This window comes from Podarcis filfolensis, assembly GCF_964270895.1.
Source record: "Podarcis filfolensis genome assembly, chromosome: 7".
Classification (NCBI taxonomy): domain Eukaryota; kingdom Metazoa; phylum Chordata; class Lepidosauria; order Squamata; family Lacertidae; genus Podarcis; species Podarcis filfolensis.
The window spans coordinates 6,310,788-6,334,049 of NC_139603.1; the positions used below are offsets into that span (position 1 = coordinate 6,310,788).

Below are 23,262 nucleotides of genomic sequence, written 5' to 3' on the forward strand. Positions count from 1 at the left end.
TTTGAGACTACAATTCCCATCATCCCTGACCACTGGTCCTGCTACCAAGGGATCAAGGGCCGAGGTTGAGGAAGCCTGGGTTAGATTTTTCCACCTAATAAATGTCATGTCTAGAGAGACTGAATCAAACATTTTATTGCTTTCTGCAAAGAATAGTTTGAACATTTGTATCTTCAGTATGAGAACTCGTTGGGAATCATCAACTGGTTTGTCAAAAGGGTTCTTCATGAAGAAGAGGACGACCGATTCCATCCTTACAGAAAAAGGAAGGAGTTTCTGTATTTCTGTCTTGGCCAGACAGACTCTGTTGTAGTAAATATATATATATACTAATATCAGTAAAGACCACAGACAAATAACTTAATAGCAATAAAGGCAACAAAGCACCTCAGTAAAAGCGCTAAACTGTATTTTATTGTAGTGACCAGATTTCCCTTGCAGTATCATCGCCGCAACCTCAGAAAGAACGCATGTTTGCATTCCTTACTGTCCAAAGGGTAATATTTGTCATAGAAATCTAAAATGTACTCCTCAGTTTTAAATCCAAACTTCTGGTACAGCAGCATTGCAGAATTACTTGCAGATACATGAAGGGTTGCATCTTTGCCCATACAAGTCTGTGAAAAGAAGAAAAGAGTTGTATTACATGTGAGGAGGGAAATGAGATAACTAAATTATGGGAGCACTGTGCAGTCAAAGCAAGACAACTTTCAAGGAGGAAGAGATACTAAAAGCAGACAAAAGTATCATGCATTAATATACATAGATGGATAACAGATGATACAGTAAAGCACAGGTTACATCTAATACCAGTTTCTCTTGGGGAACTGAATTCAGGATACTAAATTTTCAGAACTGATAGCTTCCAAGTTTGACTGTCCTTCAATTCTGCTTGATAAGGACCTCAGTCATTCAGTATTTAAAACTGGTAAACTACAAGAAGTAGCAACCTTCAGAAGATGCAAAGTTACAGCAGCTCTGACGTAGCCTTAATGTCAATTAAAAAATTAAGAAAGGTACCAGAAAGAAGAGCTGGAAGATTGGTGGAAAGTGGAAGTATCTCATTACTTGCAAACAGGGTAAAACGATTAGCCCCAGCAGATAATAAATTTGGTCAATGAACTAACAGGTTTTGTGATGAGGAGCTTGTGAAGTCATTCAGGCCGGATATGAAAGCTACAGAACTCAAGACAACACATAAAAAAGTAGATAGTTTGCTCCGGGCTGGCCAAAACTGCCTTTGGGAATTTAGGGTTGTGCTGCTATTGGACCGACTAGGCATCTGTACCTGAATCCCAAATGCAAGCCACAAATTTTACAAGGGTGTTTTCCCGTCCTTAATGAATCCGCACCAGTGGCGTAGCGTGGGTTGCCTGAGCCGAGGTGCAAAAAGAATGGCAGCATCACCATGGGGAAGGGGGCTAGCACGTCATCCTGGTCCTCCCCCTTTTTTGTGCAACCTCCAAGATCTGAGCTCTCCTGGGAGGTGCTGGACGTGGACTCCAACCTCACAACTGGAGCCCCTCTGGCACCGCAGCTCACCCTGCTCCAGCTGCTCGTAGCACACCCACAGAAAGCTCCACCAGTCCAGCCAAGGAGCCAGCATGCTGCCAGCCAAGGCTTGCATGGTTGCCTCTTCATTCACACCAGCCACTCCAACGCCACCTGCCGTGCCTACGGCTGCCTGCTTCCATACAAGGGCTGGGGGCTCTGTGGTGGCCCCAGGGCAGAAGGGAGATGAGGGGACCACCCAGCATAGCAGTGACTCAGCATGCACACCGTCGGCACCACCCATGGCATAAGAAGCATGTTGTGCACAACACCTGCAAGTTAAGGATACGAACCCGGGGCACCAAAGGGGGAAGGGAGCAAGAGAGGGTTCTGCCCTGGCACAGGAAGGCCTGGCCGGCTACCCACTCCCCACTCACAGCCCACCCAGGAAAAGTTTGTGCCGCACCCGTTGCCAGGCTAGAGAAGGGAGCCCCCTCCTAGTTTTGCAGCTCCTTCAGGACCACTGCAGCCCACTGGTATAACATGGGCTGCGCCCTTAAGAATTTTGCACCAGGAGCAATTGCCCCTGCAGCCCCCCATGCTACGCTACACCACTGATCTGCACAACATAGATGTGACAACTGAACGACAAGTAGGTCATCAAAGGGATCTAAATCTTCTTGAGTAAACCTGCCCTGTTTGCACTTGTATTTAAAGTAAAAGGCACAGATCATACTTTTCAAGATAATAAATCATAAAACTACCTGAATAAGATGATAGATCATAAAGGTTGCAATTCCTGATCTTCTCCATTCAGGGTGAACAAACAGAAAAGAGATGTACGCTTCATTGTATTTAACATCTGGTACCATAAAACCAAACGCAACAATGACCTTTTTGTAAAGGACAACGACACTGAAGTCTGGATACTGCAAGCATTCTGAGAGGTCGATTCCTGTGGGAGAGAAAAGCACACCACAAATGATCACAGATTGTTGATGGAAAAGGAACATTATATAAAATATCTATTTAAGGCTTTTTTTTAAAAAAAAGAAAAAGAACGTCCTAAAGGACTCAAAATCTAATTACGGGACTGGTAGTAAATAATCCTACCACAAAATGTTAAGGACATTTCCATGTTAAAGGAATAATATACTGTTAGATATTATAATTATATGAATAAAATGACACAGTAGTTCAACCCTAAATGCATGCTTACTTGGAGGTAAGTCCCACTGAATTCAATGGGTCTTTGACCAGAAGTAAGTGTCCGCAGGATTACACCCCAAGATCACAGTACATGTCTGCAGGTTATTCAACTTTTCCACATATACTTTCAAAAGCTACATTTATTCAGTCATGAGAGAGAATTAAAAACTGTTTTATAAGGTTATGAAATTCCATTGGGAACCAATCAGAAAAATAGGTGCTTGTTCTATTAGGAACAGGTCACTTCAGCCAATAGAAAATGCACTGATACATGCACGCAGGCTTTTTATTAATATTACTATTACATTTCTTTTTATTCCATAAGAGTGACTGTAAGCAACATAGTGCAAAAAAACCAAAAAATATTTAAACTATGTATAAGAACAATAATAAAATAAGAACCCACAATGTTCAGTCATAATATATATAGCCAACTCAACCCACTCCACTAAAAAGACGTCACAAAGCACCGTCCCTTAAGGCGCACCTAGTTTTTTGGGGAGGAAATAAAGGGGAAAAAAATATTTTTCCCCCAGGTGTGGGGCTGGGGAAGCTCGAGCTTTCCCCGACCCCAGCCCCCAAATAGGCAGCTCTCTGCAAGCCGTGGGAGCGCTCCCGCTGCTTGCTGAGAGGTCCGCGAAGCCTGGACGCGCTGAGCTCAGCGCGCGCAGGCTTCAGCATGCAGGCAACTCTCCGCAAGCAGCGGGAGCCCAGCGCCGGGCTCCCGCTGCTTGCGGAGAGGTGCGCAAAGCCTGGAGAGCGAGATGGGTTGGTGCGCACCGACCCCTCTTGCTCTCCAGGCTTCAGCGAAAGCCTGCATTTGCCCCATAAGACGCACACACATTTCCCCTTCATTTTTGGAGGGGAAAAAGTGCGTCCTATAGGGCGAAAAATACGGTACCTAAATAGCCTCCAAATTAAGGGCCAAAATTCTGTGTGAATACAAATATTTTTGCCCAGCCCCTCAACACAGATAAATGATGGCACCAGGCTAAGTACACATTAGGCACAAATTCATTAATCAACGTCCCAAAACCCTTTCCTTTCTTTTCCTTTCCTTTTCAAAAAAAGGAAGCTTTTTACTACCCACTACCTTTCTTTTCCAACTGTCCCACCCATCCTTCTTCCGTCTTCTCAGGATTCAAAACTAATGTATGCCTTGTGGGGGGCAGCTGAAATTCTCTTAGGGAAGGGAAAAGAGAAGCAGTGGCAGCATTAGAGCCGAAGTATATCTACCAGAATGGAATGAATAGTCGCCCCATTATTTCCCTTGACCACCTAGTAAATCCTACCTGGCCAAAAGAACTCATGGCACATTGAGTTAATAGTGGGAATGTGATTAGGGCGCACATAGCAATAATCAATGGGTGCCTCTGGCTCAGCAGTCCAGCTGGGATCATTCTTGTGCGAATGGGCACGAATCTCATTCAGCAACCTTAGTTTTGGAGGCTTGGTTTCATAATCACGCCTGCAGGGGACACAACAGCAATATTTGTCATTTTCAGAGTATAACAGCAGTCAGACTCAGTCGGGCCTGAAATTAAGACACGAGTATGGTCCACAGAGAACAGGAGAGATTTGTTGTTGCTGGGGTCTAGTTGTCAAAGCCAGTCACAAGCTGGAGAACAGCCATGTTTAAGTTCAAGGGTGCACCATTCTCCAGATGTCTCTCAAGTCTCATTGTGATACCATGCTGGAAAACATGTGTCTGGACTTGGAGAGGGCACCTTCCCTTTTCTGTCCATGCACTAAATATTTCAATCTGGGACCATGTCCATCCACCAAACTACCAAAAAGGTAACCACATCATCTCTTTCACAGCAATTCAGGGACCCCACTGATGAAATTATTTTGCTATCTGTTCAGTCCTTAAGGTGCTCCATATTAATTCATTAAGCTGTAAGTTGCCTTTTATTTTACTTTGTTATTAAACCTTCCTATTTGTGGAGAGTATTCCACTACCTAGACAAAATTTCTAAAGTTGTGCATGCTGCTGTGCTCCTGTACATTTGATAAATGTATTTGTTTCTGTCCTAACTCTAGCACACTCACAAGAAGAATAGACTCTGGGCTGCAGAGAGAAATGATCCTCCTAGCATGAGTTTTTTGCATCTTATGAAATACCACCAAAACAGGAAGGATGAGCAAGTAATACTTCATGTTTCCATGCTTTTGGTATAAAACACAAAGGGGGCAGTTGAGTATCTGCCCTGCAAGGCCACCTACACTGAGAACCCATACATCTTCCCAGGACTATGAACTTAAAGATAAAGGTAAAGGGACCCCTGACTGTTAGGTCCAGTCGTGACCGACTCTGGGGTTGCGGTGCTCATCTCACTCTATTGGCCGAGGGAGCCGGCGTTTGTCTGCAGACAGCTTCCGGGTCATGTGGCCAGCATGACTAAGCCGCTTCTGGCGAACCAGAGCAGCGCATGGAAATGCCGTTTACCTACCTATTTATCTACTTGCACTTTGATGTGCTTTTGAACTACTAGGTTGGCAGGAGCTGGGACCGAGCAACGGGAGTTCACCCCGTCGCGGGGATTCGAACCACTGACCTTCTGATCAGCAAGTCCTAGGCTCTGTGGTTTAACCCACAGCGCCACCCGCGTCCCTATGGACTATGGACTTACTTGGTGGCAAAATCACCTCTGCCAATTTCAGTTCTCCATCTGTAATATGGGGATAACAGTGATCTATTTAACAGAGCAGACTTAACAGACTGTCTTTACAAACTTTTAAAACATATATTTCAGCCTAAAGTCATGGCCCGAAGAGTTGAGTGTTCAACAACTGACCAGAAAGAGAACAAATCTGGAGGGGAAAAGAAGAAAGAGCCATCTGCTCGTAAGTGAAAACAGCTCTGTGATCTGTACCTGATGTAGGGTTTCAAAACACGGGAAGTGTAAGGACTGATAATGCTGTGGTCAGTCAAAGCATCTTCTGAGCCTACGAGTCGGCACAGAAATTTTGTTGGCATTTGTCGAAACCCCTTCACAGCAGACAGCTTAGTCTGTAAAGCAAAGCCAAAAAACAAGGAAATGAGCCTAGAATGAACATAAACAAGAGTGCTATCGCTGATAGAATACAAATAACATCTGCAGCTGATCCTTGCAACTTGGTAAAAAAAATGCCGATGGCAAGTTAACTACAGTGTATCACTGGCTATTTTATAAATGGTAATTTGCACCAACCACAAGGTGGCTGTTACTACTGTCAAGTCGTTTTGAAAAAGGAGAATGGACAGTATTCGGCTAGAAAGCTGCACTAGCACAATGGGATTCCCTCCCTTTTCTCCCCACATGCGATCCCCAAATGTGTACCAGAGCGGGGGGGACCCAGAACAGGTTTAGGGGTCACAGAGAGAGGAGAGGAGAAGAATGTTCCATTGGGCAAAGAGAAATCTTTGCACTACACATTGAACACAACCTAAGTTACCCTATCTGCAAGATGCTGAGATTACGTAGTGCCTCTTAGGAATTCAAACAGCATTAGTTTATTGGTCTTATAAAAATGAGGTTACTGTGACACTGTAATCTCTTTAATGGATGGAGGTTACCCAGGAGTTGTTTGCTCCCCCCCCCCTTTTGCTTCGAGGGCAGAGCTATGCAAATGTCTTTGTGACTCGTCTTCTTTCAGTGGAAGAAGCCTCCCGCACCCAGTTTCAGGGCACAGGGAGGGATTCACTTTGCAAGCCCATAAGCAGAATCTCTGAGCAAGGACTTTGGCTTGAGCAGCAGGGCTTTCCCTACCTCTTCTCCCCACCCCCTTGAAATTGGCTCTAGGGAGATCAGCAGAACCATCAGTGAAGCATGCAGGGGGAGGAGAGGTGGGATATTTTCGTGGCAAGCTGAAATGCTTGCGCAGGTGGAACCTTTGCTAGCACAATGTTGAATTCCACCCATAATATGCTCAATAAAAACAGAACTTGGTTTCCAGTTAACCATTAACTTCTGTAGCAGTAAATTATAAATGAGTGCGTACATTAACACCCAAGCATATACAGATAAAATGTCATTCCCAGGATTTGGACAATGTTAGCTATTGAACCGAGGAGTCCCAGAATGCTCCAGATGTCTACAGCAGTAGAGAAACAAGCTGAGGTGTTTCTGGATGATCTCCATCGAGCCAAGAGTGTAACTACAGATCCCTCACTAGAGGGCTCCTTAGAGCTTTATGGATTTATAGAATTCCTAAGGTCCTTTAAAGCTGAACAAGAAGAATAAACACATATCTAGGCTTTAGAGCTGGGTGATATATTGGTATGTTGTCTGAAACCGAGATGGCATTCAGACTGAAATACCAGCTTTAGACATTTTGAGCTGGCAATACATTGTGCCAGCTCAAATTGCCTACAGATGGCAAAGGCGCAGGCAGGCAGGCAGATGGAGCCTGAAAGTGAACACCTGAAGGTGAACACCTTCTCAAGCTCTGCTTACCTGCGTGTTTGCCCCCACCCCGTCCCTCCGTCTCACCTGAGCCAGAGCAGTATGGGGGCTTGCACAGCTGAGAAGCAGGCGGCTTCCCATCCTCCACCTAATCAGTTTAAGGAAGTCCCGATGGCCCTCCGGCTCACACAAGCTGGAGCGGTATGGGGGCTTGCACTGAGCGATATACCAGACATTGTGGTATATCAGCATACTGCGGAATTTAACTGCTGCTATATCACAATGAGAGCCAGAGCCCTACTAGGCTTTGCGGTGGCAGGCTCTTTTGTTGCCCTTGAAAACACTTCCTTGGTCCTTCTGGACATAAAAGCATCACCTAAGTATGCCTAGAAGAAATGGATATACAGTGGTACCTCGGGTTAAGTACTTAATTCGTTTCAGAGGTCCGTTCTTAACCTGAAACTGTTCTTAACCTCTGAAGCACCACTTTAGCTAATGGGGCCTCCTGCTGCCACTGCGCCGCCAGAGCACGATTTCTGTTCTCATCCTGAAGCAAAGTTCTTAACCTGAAGCACTATTTCTGGGTTAGCGGAATCTGGAACCTGAAGCGTATGTAACCCGAGGTACTACTGTAAAGTAAATGAAAATTGCTACATGTAACTTCCATAAAAACAGCAAAGCACTCGCTCACTCTCTGGAAAGGAGAAGGGATTGAGCAGCCAGTGCCAAGGAACACATTGCCCCATTCCATTAAGAGAAATTTCACAATGGATGTGATCAGGGGCAGTGATTCACAGATAATGACCTAAGAAAGGGTGCCTAGACGTGTGGTGTATGGACTAGCAGGTTGTGTTCCCTTTGCCCACTATCCCCATCTAGAGTATGGGAGCTATCGAAAAAACAGTTGAATTGGAAACATTAACCTGGTATCGATCCAAGATTCTGAAATCCTGGCTGGTAGTTCTGTACATTGCGTAATTTGCTGGGGGACAGGGAGCAATTCCTTCCTTGGGTCCGTAAATCCGATCAACCAGGAGAAGGGCTGCATTCACAATACTGTCCAAGTCAAAGAGGGGCAGGCCTCTCTCGCGCTTGGCCTGGCGGATTATCAACTTGCGCCGCAGTCTCTGAGCTTCGGGGGTCATGGCTGCAGCATTTGGGCAGCTCTCCAAGTTCCTCAAGAGAAGCTTTTCTTCATAGATGCTAACAGGTGCATACTTGGGCATGCCGAACTTAGCGTTCTTATGTTCCAACTGCATCCTCCTTTTGTCTCGACCCTGGTCCTGAAGGGATGTGCGAGTATGATCAGAGTTTTCAGTGTCACGTTCAAGTCTCTCTGCTTTTTCTTCCTCGCTCTCCATCTCTTGCTTAATCTGCTCTGGTGTCTTCACCTTCTTTCGGATCATTCCCACTGGACCACTCGGGGGTGGGATATACTCTATTCCCGGATCTATTACACCATCACCCTCCATCTCTTCATCATCTATAAACAAAACAAAATAGTCCATAAACTTTGTGACAGTGTAACAAATACAACTTATCTGAAGAAGTGTGCATGCACACGAAAGCTTATACCCAGAACAAACTTAGTTGGTCTCTAAGGTGCTACTGGACAATTTTTTAATTTATTTCGACTGCATCAGGCCAACATGGCTACCTACCTGAATCCAGAATACAACTGTGTATTCTTCCTAGGAGACTGTGGCTTTGAAAGGGTACACAGCCATTCCCCATTAATATTCAGTTGAGACTGACCTTTCCAAAGTAATATTCTCCACATTTGCTAGTTAAAGAGGTTTTGATTTATGAAAATCAAGCCACTTTAGTAGATCCAGTGTGGCTCTGAATAGGGTGCTTAATTCAGGAAGGAAGATGGACCACAAAAGTCTGACAGCAGAAAAGGCAGGCCATTCTTTAGCATAAATATATCTAAAAGTATACTGATAGAATAGCCAGGAACAATAACTCAATGGATGTATATAAAGACTGTGGCAAGTTGGTCAGAATGAAATGCTAGACTTACTAAAAGGTAAAGATAAAGGACCGCTGGACGGTTAAGTCCACCCAAAGGCGACTATGGGGTTGTGGCGCTCATCTCACTTTCAGGCCGAGGAAGCCGGTGTTTGTCCACAGACAGCTTTCCGGGTAATGTGGCCAGCAGGACTAAACTGCTTCTGGTGCAACGGGACACCATGAGGAGTGCCAGAGTGCATGGAAACACTGTTTATCTTCCCGCCACAGTGGTACCTCTTTATCTACTTGCACTGGCGTGCTTTTGAATTGCTAGGTTGGCAGGAGCTGGAACAGAACAACGGGAGCTCACTCTGTTGTGGGGATTCGAACCGCCGACCTTCCAATCGGCAAGCCCAAGAGGCTCAGTGGTTTAGACCACAGCAACACCCACATCCCTATTAGACTTACTATGAGGTTCCATTACAGCAAAATATATATCAGGAGGCTTGGTTTGGTCAAAATCAAGTATACACTCCCAGAATTAATGCTAAATACAGCTCTTCTGGTAAATGAGCCACCATAGCCGCTAGTGCAGTGATGGCCAAACTTGGCCCTCCAGCTGTTTTGGGACTCCCATGATCCCTAGCTAACAGGACCAGTGGTCAGGGATGATGGGAATTGTAGTCCCAAAACAGCTGGAGGGCCAAGTTTGGCCATCACTGCACTAGACTAGAGCAGCGGTTCTCAACCTGTGGGTCCCCAGATGTTGTTGGACGACAACTCCCATCATCCCTGAGCTCTGGCCTTGCTAGCTAGGGGTGATGGGAGTTGTAGTTCAACAACATCTGGGGACCCACAGGTTGAGAAAGGCTGCGCTAGAGGATTGTGAAAATTTGCGTCCCGGGCTTTTTAGACTTGTCTACCCATGTGGTATCTGAAACCCAAGGGGTGCATTGGTTGTCAGATGTGAAATATTTTCAGCATAATTTTCAGCTCTCCTGAAATTAGCTATTTGAAGGAAAGGCAACATAAATTTTAATAAGCAATAATAAAGCATCAGGAAAGTTAAAACACAACTGTATTGACTGGGAGGGGGAGAGGGTGGAATCCGCAGAACTAGCAACCTAGAAGGGCAACCAAAACCAAAACAGCAGCAAACAAAAAAGGCATTTTTCTATGTTCTAGTGTTATAAAATTAGTGTAATTTTGTTTGTTGGTTTTGGTACAGTTGAGAAAATAAGTTAATTCAACTTTTTCGCATGAAAGTACTATGATAATGCCCTTTATACAAGACCACGTACACGTAGTATTAAGGAAATAGCACTTGCAGCATTTTCTTCTTTTTTGCCCATGTATCTGCTTCCAGAAGAGTACATCAGAGAAAGTTAACATTCCAGCAAGAATCTAGCAACACAGATGGCATATATGTGATTGTCAGAAACATTGGTTGGGTAAACAATTTGCTATATGAATTAACACTAGACAAGGAATAATATTACTGATAAGTGCTTGAATATTTTTCACATTAGAAAACATTTTCCTTGGTACGTTAGTGAATATAATTATTGAGAATAAGTATCACAGTTCCTGGTAGATGTTAAATACCACCAACAATGGAACTATGGTCAAGAAATGGTTGTGGAAATGAGATCCAATAGAGGTCAATAGACAAGGAAATGTTAAAGTAGCTTTTACCATGAAACAGGGCCTGGGGTGGCATTATATCTGGAATAAGGTCTGCTTCTGAGAGCAGGCTCGGTGTAGCTGAGTGAGAAGCTGGCGTTCCGGGAGCAGAGAAATCTGGAGAAGGAGATGGAGATGGGCTTGTCAAAGGAGTTCGATCAGAGGAGCTCAGGGAAGAAAAGTCAACCACTTCCCCCTTCTCCAGTATAATGTCAGGACGCCGGCTTCGACTGATGAATTTGACTGGCGTGGAGGATGTGCTTCTGTCCAGGAAGGCAGCTGCCTCCTTCTGAGCTCTCCTGATGTCCTTGGCTTCCTGAGTGCGAGATCTCTTCTCCTTCAGCTCCATGGCAGATTCTACTGGATTGCGGCTCACTCTCTTTCTAAGTCCCTCCACTGTAATGATAGGGTCTAATGATGGTTTTGAACCTGCCAGAGAACAAGTAGTGGGTTTGTTCCGACATGCAGAGAGAACACCAATTTTAGAACTTTAGGGAAGCTTTTAATATTTGATGAATTATTGTATTTTAATATTTTGCTGGAAGCCACCCAGAGTGGCTGGGGAAACCCAGCCAGATGGGCGGGTTTAAATTATTATTATTACTCCAAAACAAAGGCAGCATCTATTTCTACAGAAGGTATCCAACATAAACAACTTTTTAAAGACAATAAAAATACACGTTTCCTGATACAGGAAAACGTGACAAGCAGGTGCTAACATTATTTAATTCCAGACTGCATATAACAGAATGTGGGAATGCAATATATTTCTGTCACATACATTGAACGTTTTCCACCAAATTTTTAAGAGGAAGAAGAGAGGCAAGAAGTAGTGAAAAGGAGAACTGCAAAGCGGTAAAAGCTGGGGAAGAAACTGGTGAATAGAGAGGCTGAATAGAGAGGTGAGCTTGGGAGTGACTAGGGAATGAAAACAAGAGTGGCTGAGAAGTAGAAGCAGTAACCAAGAAACATATAATGGGATGTACAAGGGGCAAGATACCTATACAATACCTACCCTTTGCAGAAAGTTCACGGGTCTTTAAAAACTGAGGATGTCTGCATGATGGCGTACCCTTCACAAATTTCTACATTTGAAATTTTTTGTTTTTATTTTGATTGAAATCCGTAATGTCAATAGTACAGAAGAGTGCAAACCCACTCTCTCTCCTCACGTACCCCCACCCTGCCAAAACCACCAGTTTTAAGACTACTGCATCCTTAAATGTGCAAATTATTACCTTTTGTTTTTAGGGCAGATGCAGAAAGCTTCTCTCCTTCTGGCTTCATTGTAGGGGGCCTATTGTGGACAAGTTTCCACCATCCTGGTTCTCCAAACTCTTGAGCCCCTGAACGGAAATATAAAGGACTCCCCACAGAAAGACAACCAGCAACAGTGCTCCACCAAGTAGAAGTCTTCTTCCTAAATCAAAGAGAAAAATGTCTCTGAAAGAGAGCTCTGTTTACTACATTGGTAGCAGATTGCTAGTTCCTCTTCAGATCTTAAGTGAAATTAATGGGATGAGCACAGTAGCAAGGACTGGAAGCAGGAATCAATTTCTGCAATTAACTATAGCTGAAATGTATACGCATTATTTCAAATTTTATTCTGGATTCTCAAAATCTTAGGACAAATTTCAAATGAGGGCTAGGAGATGTTAAAAGACACTCTCAATATGGTGCAATCTTGTACTATTTTGAAAGACCAGAATAAACTTTGAAATAAAATGGCCGTATATTTTGGCCTTCGCTGCTTGCAGAAACCAACTGGAGGGAGACAAGCGAGGGAAAGTCATACTATGCAGAACTATACCTTCACCCACTATGGATACCTTCTCTCTTTTACTCTCAACTAGGAGGAAAAAAATGTTTTCCTACATTTTAATTATATGTGGACATTTTGTTCTTTACCTTCAGTTTCAAGACAACATAATGGCATTACCGGTTTCCCAGTAGAAAATTCCAGTGTTTTTCAATGAAAGAACAAATGTCTTCCTTCCACCTGAAGTAGCCTTGGCGGCCAGTTCCTTCCAAGGATAGATTGTACATTGCCAGCATAACAACCTAAACACAAATAGGAACCTCTCAATTACAATAGGTAAGAAATATTTTTTTTTCTCTGAAATAAAATGATTCTCTTCTCCTAACAGGTTATATAAAATAATCAACTCTTAGACAGTAAGAGGGGGTTTTTTTGGGGGGGGGGGAATTAATCTGCCTGGATTAAGATTATCCTAAATGCATTTATTTCAGTTAATGAATGTTCAGATATGTTTTATCCTTAAAGAGGAACACGACAAATGTGTCCTTTATTACCCTAGCTGGGGCAATAAAAATACAAATGGAAATACAAGGAGCTAAGATCAGACAAGAGCAATTAAAAACTAACTGGTATGTGGTATGTCATCTGGGAAACTCCTAAATTTGTTTTACAGAATTCAATGTAATCTCCAGATACAAACTGATTTTCACAAGGCCTGAATGGATGGGCTTCAACTTGGATAGAACTGCAAAGGGAAAAACAATAGGGTACAGTATCTGATTCCATGGGGGGGCTTTCTAATTAAATACTTAGAAATCTGATACTACTATAGTCCTAACTACTATGGGAACTCATGGAAGAGTTTAAGGAAGATTTGTTGCAATGGGCATACTTGAAGATACCCTAATAAGGGAAAATCTCAGCTTTAAAAAAAAATGTACCATTTGATAGTATTTATATTTTTAAATATCTCTCTGCAAGTACTCACTACAGCAATTACCGTATTTTTTGCTCTATAAGACTCACTTTTTCCCTCCTAAAAAGTAAGGGGAAATGTGTGTGCGTCTTATGGAGCGAATGCAGGCTGCGCAGCTGTCCCAGAAGCCAGAACAGCAAGAGAGATTGCTGCTTTCACTGCGCAGCGATCCCTCTTGCTGTTCTGGCTTCTGAGATTCAGAAATTTTTTTTTCTTGTTTTCCTCCTCCAAAAACTAGGTGCGTCTTGTGGTCTGGTGCATCTTATGGAGCGAAAATACGGTACTAATCGGCAAAAACTCAAATTGCATTTCCTTTTGAATTGAAAGTAGCAGAAAAAGTTATATCATGATGAATAAAAAAACAATGATGCATTAAAGAACTTTTGCAATGTTGCTATGTTAATGCAATTTAAGGCCTTGCTTTATTTAGATGAGAATATTTTTGGAACAAAGTAACAAATAAATGAAACTTAAAAATACACTCTTGCAATGTAGTTACCGTATTTTTCGCTCTATAGGACGCACTTTTTCCCCTCCAAAAATGAAGGGGAAATGTGTGTGCGTCCTATGGAGCGAATGCAGGCTCCCTGGCTTCAGCGATAGCAAGGCAAAGCCTCCGAAGCCTGCGCTCCGGAGGCTTTGCGTTGCTTCCGCTGAAGCCAGGAGAGTCTGCTCTTTGAGGCTGGCGGTGGGGAAAGCAGCGCTTCCCCCATCGCCAGCCCCAGAGATCGGGGGGCAGCGGGAAGGCAGCGATGCCTTCCCGCTACTCTCCAACCCGGGTTGGAGGCTGGCGGTGGGGAAAGCAGCGCTTCCCCCATCGCCAGCCCCAGAGATTGGGGGGCAGCGGGAAGGCGTGCGACGCCTTCCCGCTACTCTCCAAGCCGGGTTTGAGGCTGGCGGTGGGGAAAGCAGCGCTTCCCCCATCGCCAGCCCCATAGGATGGGGGGCAGCGGGAAGGCAGCGATGCCTTCCCGCTACTCTCCAACCCGGGTTGGAGGCTGGCGGTGGGGAAAGCAGCGCTTCCCCCATCGCCAGCCCCAGAGGATGGGGGGCAGCGGGGAGGCGCGCAACGCCTTCCCGCTACTCTCCAACCCGGGTTTGAGGCTGGCGGTGGGGAAAGCAGCGCTTCCCCCATCGCCAGCCCCAGAGATTGGGGGGCAGCGGGAAGGCAGCGATGCCTTCCCGCTACTCTCCAACCCGGGTTTGAGGCTGGCGGTGGGGAAAGCAGCGCTTCCCCCATCGCCAGCCCCAGAGATCGGGGGGCAGCGGGAAGGCAGCGATGCCTTCCCGCTACTCTCCAACCCGGGTTTGAGGCTGGCGGTGGGGAAAGCAGCGCTTCCCCCATCGCCAGCCCCAGAGATTGGGGGGCAGCGGGAAGGCGTGCGACGCCTTCCCGCTACTCTCCAAGCCGGGTTTGAGGCTGGCGGTGGGGAAAGCAGCGCTTCCCCCATCGCCAGCCCCATAGGATGGGGGGCAGCGGGAAGGCAGCGATGCCTTCCCGCTACTCTCCAACCCGGGTTGGAGGCTGGCGGTGGGGAAAGCAGCGCTTCCCCCATCGCCAGCCCCAGAGGATGGGGGGCAGCGGGGAGGCGCGCAACGCCTTCCCGCTACTCTCCAACCCGGGTTTGAGGCTGGCGGTGGGGAAAGCAGCGCTTCCCCCATCGCCAGCCCCAGAGATTGGGGGGCAGCGGGAAGGCAGCGATGCCTTCCCGCTACTCTCCAACCCGGGTTTGAGGCTGGCGGTGGGGAAAGCAGCGCTTCCCCCATCGCCAGCCCCAGAGATTGGGGGGCAGCGGGAAGGCAGCGATGCCTTCCCGCTACTCTCCAACCCGGGTTTGAGGCTGGCGGTGGGGAAAGCAGCGCTTCCCCCATCGCCAGCCCCAGAGATTGGGGGGCAGCGGGAAGGCAGCGATGCCTTCCCGCTACTCTCCAACCCGGGTTTGAGGCTGGCGGTGGGGAAAGCAGCGCTTCCCCCATCGCCAGCCCCAGAGATTGGGGGGCAGCGGGAAGGCAGCGATGCCTTCCCGCTACTCTCCAACCCGGGTTTGAGGCTGGCGGTGGGGAAAGCAGCGCTTCCCCCATCGCCAGCCCCAGAGATTGGGGGGCAGCGGGAAGGCAGCGATGCCTTCCCGCTACTCTCCAACCCGGGTTTGAGGCTGGCGGTGGTGAAAGCAGCGCTTCCCACATCGCCAGCCCCAGAGATTGGGGGGCAGCGGGAAGGCGTGCGACGCCTTCCCGCTACTCTCCAACCCTCCTGTGGGCTTTTGGGGGAGATGGGGGAATTCCCCCACCTCCCGCAAAAGCAGGCAAAAGCCGCGTGCTCTTTAAAGGGGCTCCGTGGCTTCTGCTGGCTTTTCTAGGAGGTGGGGGAATTCCCCCACCTCGCAGAAAAGCCTGCAAGAGCCGTGCAGCCTTTAAAGAGCGCACAGCTCTTGGGGGCTTTTCCCCAAGGAGGGAGAAGGGACTGACTGGCCGAGTCCGTCCCTTCTCCCTCCTGTGGGCTTTTGCGGGAGATGGGGGAATTCCCCCACCTCCCGCAAAAGCAGGCAAAAGCCGTGCGCTCTTTAAAGGAGCTCCGCGGCTTTGCTGGCTTTTATAGGAATTCCCCCACCTCCTAGAAAAGCCCGCAGGAGCCGTGCAGCCTTTAAAGAGCGAGCGGTTCTTGGGGGCTTTTCCCCAAGGAGGGAGAAGGGACTGACGGGCCGTTTCAGTCCCTTCTCCCTCCTGGTCGAAAAGCCCGCAGGAGTCACGCGGGGCTCCTGTGGGCTTTTGCGGGAGGTGGGGGAATTCCGCCACCTCCCGCAAAAGCAGGGAGAAGGTCTTGGAGTAGCGCACAGGCTGCGTGCAGCCTGTCCACTGCTCCCAGAGCTGGGGGGGGGAATCATATTTTTTCCTTGATTTCCCCCCTGAAAACTACGTGCGTCCTATGGTCCGGTGCGTCCAATCGTGCGAAAAATACGGTAATTTGATGACAGACTTGGTTAAAACACCTATTTAACCAAGCTGTATATTTTAAGGAGGAATTGGAGCATAAAGCTTGTTAGGCAATTTGCAGCTTGGAGAACTTGGATAACTGAGAAATTTATTTATTAAAGGAATTTTGAAATTTTATAACTGATTAGATTAGCCAACACCATTCCCTTGACTCCAATATTTACAAATAAAACATAGTTAATAGTTTTTCTTCTGTATTGTGGGGTAGTAGTCCTACTTGCAATTTACTTCAGGTATCTTCAGGAGGCAATTTAGGGAATGGGATTAGCATGCCAGTCAACTGACTACATGTAATTTGTCCAAGTAAGCCGCTATGTAAATGGAACTTTCTCTATTTCATTATGGTATGTCCCCCGAGCTTGTGGGGCTGGCCGATGTCTTCCCTGCGCGCCAGGTGGCAGGCTGCTATCTGCAGCCTGGGGAGCCCTGCGGGAACTCCCGCAGGGCTCCCCAGGCTGCGGATGTCTGCCCAGCGCGCGGGGCGCTCCGCTTAAGGGCGCCCCGCGCGCCGGGCTGCTATCCGCAGCCTGGGGAGCCCTGCAGGAACTCCCGCGGGCTCCCCAGGCTTGCGGATAGCTTCCTGAAGCCTGGAGAGCGAGAGGGGTTGGTGCGCACCGACCCCTCTCGCTCTCCAAGCTTCAGCGAAAGCCTGTATTCGCCTCATAGGACGCACATAGATTTCCCCTTCATTTTTGGAGGGGGAAAAGTGCGTCCTATAGGGCGAAAAATACGGTAGTCTTCAGGCCACTGTCTAGTTGGGAGAGTGTTGGAATAGGAGCAGGGAGCCCATGAAAAAGGCTTCTTCCCCTTACAGAGGCACTGTTGGACTTGAACTAGTTTCCTGGGGTTTCTCCCCACACATGTGCAATACTGAACTATCTATGCTTCCTTCTCTGTATGTCATTCTGTTGAAAGAATTGTTGTGTGCGTGTGCATGTTATATTTAATGGAATTTAAGCTTCCGAATGCAAAGATGTTTAGAATATACTCTTCTGTGTACATCTACTATGCTTTTAGTAAAAAAAAGGTAAAGGATCCCTGACAGTTAAGTCCAGTCGCGAACGACTCTGGGGTGCGGCGCTCATCTCACTTTACTGGCTGAGGGAGCTGACGTTTGTCCGCAGTTTTTCCGGGTCATGTGGCCAGCATGACTAAGTCACTTCTGGCGAAACCAGAGCAGCGCATGGAAAAGCAGTATACCTTCCCGCCGGAGCGGTACCTCTTTATCTACTTGCACTTTGACGTGCTTTCGAACTACTAGGTTGGCAGGAGCTGGGACCAAGCAACGGGAGTTCACCCCGTCGTGGGGATTCGAACCGCTGACCTTCCGATCGGCAAGTCCTAGGCTCAGTGGTTTAGACCACAGAAGGAAGCGCACTCAAATTGTTGAAGCATATATATACTTGTTTGTGGGGTTGCGATTTGTGTGTGGTGAGGTACAGCAGTATCAAAAAGGCATTTCTCCGTCAATATCACTTATGCGGGTGTATCCTCAGCACACTGTATTTGTGGTGTTGCCTTGGACACTGGGGTGAGTCTGGTGCTATTGCTAAATGTTATCTCTTACTTAAAGTGATATCATGGTATACATCATATCTAGGTTATTGATAAGGGTACCCCTGTACATGGCTTAAGGTTGTTTCAAACATTTGCAAATTGATTCACATGTAGAAATCAAAGCAGCCTTGGAAATGTAACTTAGGGGTGACTGTAGAGGAAGTAATGTCTGTTACAGTAAGTCTATTGTTAAAAACACTGCTTCCCAGTAGCCAACATGGTGACTGTAAAGTGTACCAGCTTCAGCATCAGATAAAATCTTACTATGTTGACACAGCTAGGAAACCAGGCCTCCTATACGTGAAGCAATTTACAGAGCTGTGAATCATTCCTTGGCTAGTCATAAGATATTATTATTATTATTATTATTATTATTATTATTATTATTACTACTACTACTACTACTACTGCCCCAGCCATTCTGGGCAGCTTACAACATATCTGAAAACATAAATCACCAAGTGTTAAAATCTCCCAATACAGGGCAGCCTTCAGATGTTCTCTAAAAGTTGTGTAATTATTTATCTACTTGGCATCTGAAGGGAGGGCATTCCACAGGGAGGGTGCCACTACCAAGAAGGCCCTCTGCACATGTAACACATTGAGTTTCACACAGTCCACATTACTCTCAATGTGGTTCCCTGTCTATCCACCAGAGTACTAGAGGAGATGTTGGACCAGCACAAGTTGTATTATCTACCTTGCTAACTTCCTGATTTTTTGGAGGGTCAAGGCTACTCTATGAGCACAGTCCATGTTTCTCAGTTGTGTACTGCAATGCCAAAAAGGCAGCACAGCTGATTAAATTTGGAACAATTATTTTAACAATCCATGGCCAAAAGATAATTTCCTTTCTGTGTTTACATAACAAATAAAGAACTCTCAAATTAAAAAAAATTAATCTGGCTTTTTGCAATGAGTTTTTTAGACTCCAAAATAGTCATGTACCTTTAAGGGTAAGCAAATATAAAACCTTAGATTCACACTTAGAAGCTTGCTAACAACCCCTCCCCCTTGCACCATATTGTAATACACAGAAATGTGAAATCCAGTTTGGGTGCAATTACTAAGGGTCTGCTTGTTACTTACCTGCTGCCAAGTTAGCCTCAGCCGTTCAAACTGTTCCTTCCCATCTTCTGAGCAATCAGAGCAAGTAAATCTGAAAAAATTATCACCTTTGAGATAGGTGATCTGTTCTCTCACCTGATCTGTAAACAAGCAAACAAAACCTTAGGCCTTCTTTCCCAACAAATGGGGCCTACACACAAACACATTACGAGCAAGGTCCAAAATAGCACAAATGGGGTTCATCCCAACAGCATTCATCCACTCTGCATTTTGCTTTGTTAATCACTGCTTACAGAAATCCATGTAACATCAATTGGTGGGCACATCTGTCTCTATTTTGGAGATACAGTCATACCTCGGGTTATGAACGCTGCGGGTTACGCGTTTTCGGTTTGCGGACCGCGCCGAACCCGGAAGTACCGGAACGGGTTACTTCTGGGTTTCAGCGCTCGCGCATGCACAGAAGCACAAAATGACATCACGCACATGTGCAGAATCACGTTACACGTGTGCGCAGATGCGGTGCTTCAGGCTGCGAATGCTGCGGGCTGCGAACGTGCCTCCAGCACGGATCACGTTTGCAACCAGAGGTATGACTGTATCACATATATATGTATCATAAGTGCAATTCCTTTTGAAATCTTAAGAATTGTGCATGCAATTTTCCCCCCTCAAACAGAAAAAAATTCTTATCTATAGCTTTTATGTAGTTCTTGTAAACGCCATCCAGCCATTCCCCGAGAGGCTAGTCTAGCCCCTTCTAAAGGGATCACTGGAGAGGCTAGCCTTGGCCTTGAAGTCCACATGCCAGTGGACTCGGCTAGGGCTGAAAACTGAAGAGCATATGCAATTGCATCTCTGTGTAGGCACAGGCTTTAACTTCTTTTCATAGTCCCTAGTGCTGATGGGTGGTGCTATGGGCAACATCCAGCAGAAGGGGCTGAGCTTAGAGGAGGCATACACTCGCCATGAAGGAAGCTGCCATAGAGGCTCTGATGGCTAAGGCTGAGAGTTTGTGGGTCCTCTGCCTTCCTGTCAATGGGGTTCTTCGGGAAATCCTCCCCATGTTTTAAAAAGGGGAATGGGACATCCACCCATTCTTTCTTCTGAAAGGGGCATAGCTCATTTACCAGCAAGCAGGAGGCCCAGGAAGCTTCTGAGGTCTGCTACTCAGTCATGATTGTGGACTACAAGTCATGTGGAAAAACCTTTTGCTAGGTTTGTGCCTTGGGAAGGATGTGCTTTCAATTGGCTTTCGTCTGATCTGCTTCCTGAAGGCCCAGCTCAGCAAGAGTCACAATCTTGTAGGTCTTCCTGACCAAGGCCTTGAGGTCAGAAGGGCAAAACAAAGGACACGTTTTTATTATTTAAAATAATCAAGAATTAGGAAGCCTTACTTGCTGGTATCCATTTCTGACATCTTTCACAGTAATAAGACATCTCTTCTGTCCAGGATGTGTCCCCCTCATCACTATTTATAGAGTCTCCACTCTGATCATGACTCAAATCCACAGATGCCTGGTCTTCAGACTCTACTATGAGAAGAGTTTCTCCTTCCACTTCTCCTTCTTCCAGCCCTTCTGAAGGCGATGTCCTTGTGGCTTCATCATCATGACGGCTCATCATCTCGCTCATGTACACATTAGTATCCATTGTGAATTGACAGTCACTTTTATTATGCAGGAAGCCCAGCAAAACAAAGACTGTTCCAACAAATACGAAGACATTTAAATAACTGAAATGAAAAGGGAGATCCCAACTCTTCCTGGCCCTTACTGTGAGGATTCTTTTCCCATGAGCATTTTGCTTCTTTCCATTTCAAGTTGCTCAGTCAAGGCAATCTGTTGCTCCAAAAGGCGAAGATTTTCTTGCTTACGATGCTGCCTCTCAAAGTCTCTCAGAACTCCTTCACGTAGCCTCTGAAAGAAAAATCTCATCATATTATGGTATATATCTCTTAATAATCTACTGTTCAAAAACTTGAGAAAGTGTAAAGGTACTGCTATAGGAAATTAAAGCCAACTGTGAATCTTACAAAGCAATCATACTGTTGCAAAAGTAACTTCAAAGGTTTTGCTAACTGTAGGAAGTATACATCCTTATTCCAATACAGGACTAAGCCATCTGCAAATCATAAAGGGTCATTACCTGAAGATCGCTATATCACAAACCAATAATCAGAGGCCTTCTGTGGCTATATGAAACACTGGGGCATAAAATGCTGGGGGAAATTTATGTTACAAAGTGCAAAGATAACATGGAAGAAGGAATGGTTGAATTGGGGGAAAGGGCAGCAACAGCAGATGCAATTTCTCCTCCTATGCAAAGTGTCAAACACCTCTGTTCATTTTTGCTTCCTTTTCTCTCCAGCTCCTATACACCTTTTTGAAAAGAAACGTATGAAATGGCTTCATAGCAAGTGTATGCGTGTGTGTGTAAAAAACATCCGAGTATACAGGAGAATTTTCTACTTCTATCCCTCCAGGTTTTTGGACAGAAATCCAGGGAATATTCTCATGACTACTTGGCAGTCCAGGCAGCCCCCCCCATCTCCCATTTGTGTGGGGGTTACGTTTGGAGCAGGGTTTTTTGTCAAGTGGGTGCCACTGCCATGCTAAGAGAAGGAGGGAGGTGTTCATGGTGAGTTCTGGCACCTCTTTTTCTAGGGAAAGCAGCATGGTTTCCGAGGCACCACACACATTGGTGAAATTGCGTACGATTGAAAACTCACTGGAAAAGACCGCGGACACACTGTACCACTCTTTGAGAGATTTTCCAGTAACATCTTTACAACATTTCGGGGTCCCTTCTGGGTTCGTTGTGATGCGCGTGTATATACTGAACCCATGCAGTGCTTTTTTTTTTCTGGGGAGACGCAGGGGTAAGCATACCCCCATTTTGTCAATCTAACGGGAGAATAAACTAAAAATATTAAATTTTTAGTTTCTTCTCTAGTGCAGTGAATCTGTTGCTACCCCCAACGGCGGCCTCATTTCCTGAGTCTCAGAGGGAAGCGAGCGTTTAATGTGTGAAGCAGTGTAGAATGTGGATGTGTGGAGTTTTACTGATGGAATTTTGGCCTCATTGAGGGGCAGTATTTTAATATGAGTAGGAAAATTACTGTGAGCTGTCAGCTGTGTAATACAGTGGCACCTCGGGTTAAGTACTTAATTTGTTCCGGAGGTCCATTCTTAACCTGAAACTGTTCTTAACCTGAAGCACCACTTTAGCTAATGGGGCCTCCTGCTGCCGCCACGCCGCTGGAGCACAATTTCTGTTCTCATCCTGAAGCAAAGTTCTTAACCCGAGGTACTATTTCTGGGTTAGCGGAGTCTGTAACCTGAAATGTATGTAACCTGAAGTGTATGTAACCTGAGGTACCACTGTATGAGGTAATGATGCATGTTATTTGTACTTTTGTCCATTTACTGTATTTATTTTCCCCGATTTGAACTACACAATGGTGGTTTTCTTGAGTCAAAATGAGAGTACCCCTAAAGATATATTTTTTTAGGAAAAAAAAGCACTGAACCCGTGTAAATTTGGGGGAGGGGGCGTGTCCGCTGCCTGTGCCCCGCCCACAGCCATCTCGCCCGTTGCTTTACACGAGCCCCGTTCAGTCCCTACTCGGCAAAAGGGTCACATGCATTCGCCCTAATAATAACGCAGCCCCGGAAAGCCGAGGGAGGGCTCTTTCTGCCGCCGAATCCGCCCCTCCCCCGATGCTCCCGCCTGCAAGGGGGTGGGGAGTGCGGGTGGGGGGAGGGAGAGGCCTACCTCCCTGACGCGGCTCTGCTGGAGGTGGACGCCCGCGACGACGGCGCCCGAGACCGCGACGGAGGCCGCCAGAACCGCCTTGGACACCGTCGACATGCCCGGAGGACTCGGCCTTCCCCTCAGCGCCCGCTGGGACCCCAAGGCGCATGCGCGGCCTCCTGCGCATGCCCAGCGGCTCGGCGCCTTCCGAGCGCTCTTTCGGCCGCGGCTTAAAGAGGCAAAGGCCCTGGACGCTCTCCTGACCGCCGCGATTTCCGGTTCCATTCGGAGCTCGCCGTTCCGCGCCGCGAGAGGGGCAAAGAACGCGCAGCGCGTCTCTTATGACAGTTTTGGTTCGGGTTTTTTTTTGCTGCAGCCACGAGGTTTGAACTCCCCTGGGATGGTCGGAGGGAGAAACACGGACTTTT

The 23,262-nt window shown here is 46.5% G+C and overlaps 1 protein-coding gene across 2 annotated transcripts; it reads right to left on the minus strand.

Moving 5' to 3' along the window:
• Positions 1–392: 392 nt before the first annotated feature.
• On the minus strand, positions 393–23,016 carry KAT14 (lysine acetyltransferase 14). 2 transcript variants are annotated; one of them, XM_083624647.1, is made up of 11 exons: positions 22,856–23,016; positions 20,476–20,997; positions 19,100–19,218; positions 12,664–12,785; positions 11,963–12,144; positions 10,737–11,153; positions 8,012–8,571; positions 5,577–5,713; positions 3,993–4,168; positions 2,256–2,446; positions 393–617 (listed from the first exon to the last, which is right to left on the minus strand). In XM_083624647.1, exons 2-11 carry the CDS (start codon positions 20,729–20,731, stop codon positions 444–446), a joined length of 2,334 nt encoding a protein of 777 aa, XP_083480773.1. In that variant the 5' UTR covers positions 20,732–20,997; positions 22,856–23,016; the 3' UTR covers positions 393–443. The 2 variants fall into 2 exon arrangements, with proteins under 2 accessions (XP_083480773.1, XP_083480774.1); XM_083624648.1 differs by lacking the exons at positions 10,737–11,153; positions 22,856–23,016 and having other exon boundaries at positions 20,476–20,874.
• Positions 23,017–23,262: the final 246 nt, after the last annotated feature.

Excerpts from the sequence above, each read along its gene's own strand:
- KAT14 (XM_083624647.1), bottom strand. The coding sequence starts at position 20,731 with ATGGATACTAATGTGTACATGAGCGAGATGATGAGCCGTCATGATGAT. Across the intron at positions 11,154-11,962 it reads ATCTGCCCTAAAAACAAAAG|GTTCAAAACCATCATTAGAC; the intron begins GTAATAATTTGC and ends GTTCTCTGGCAG. Across the intron at positions 618-2,255 it reads TGATCTATCATCTTATTCAG|ACTTGTATGGGCAAAGATGC; the intron begins GTAGTTTTATGA and ends TTCTTTTCACAG.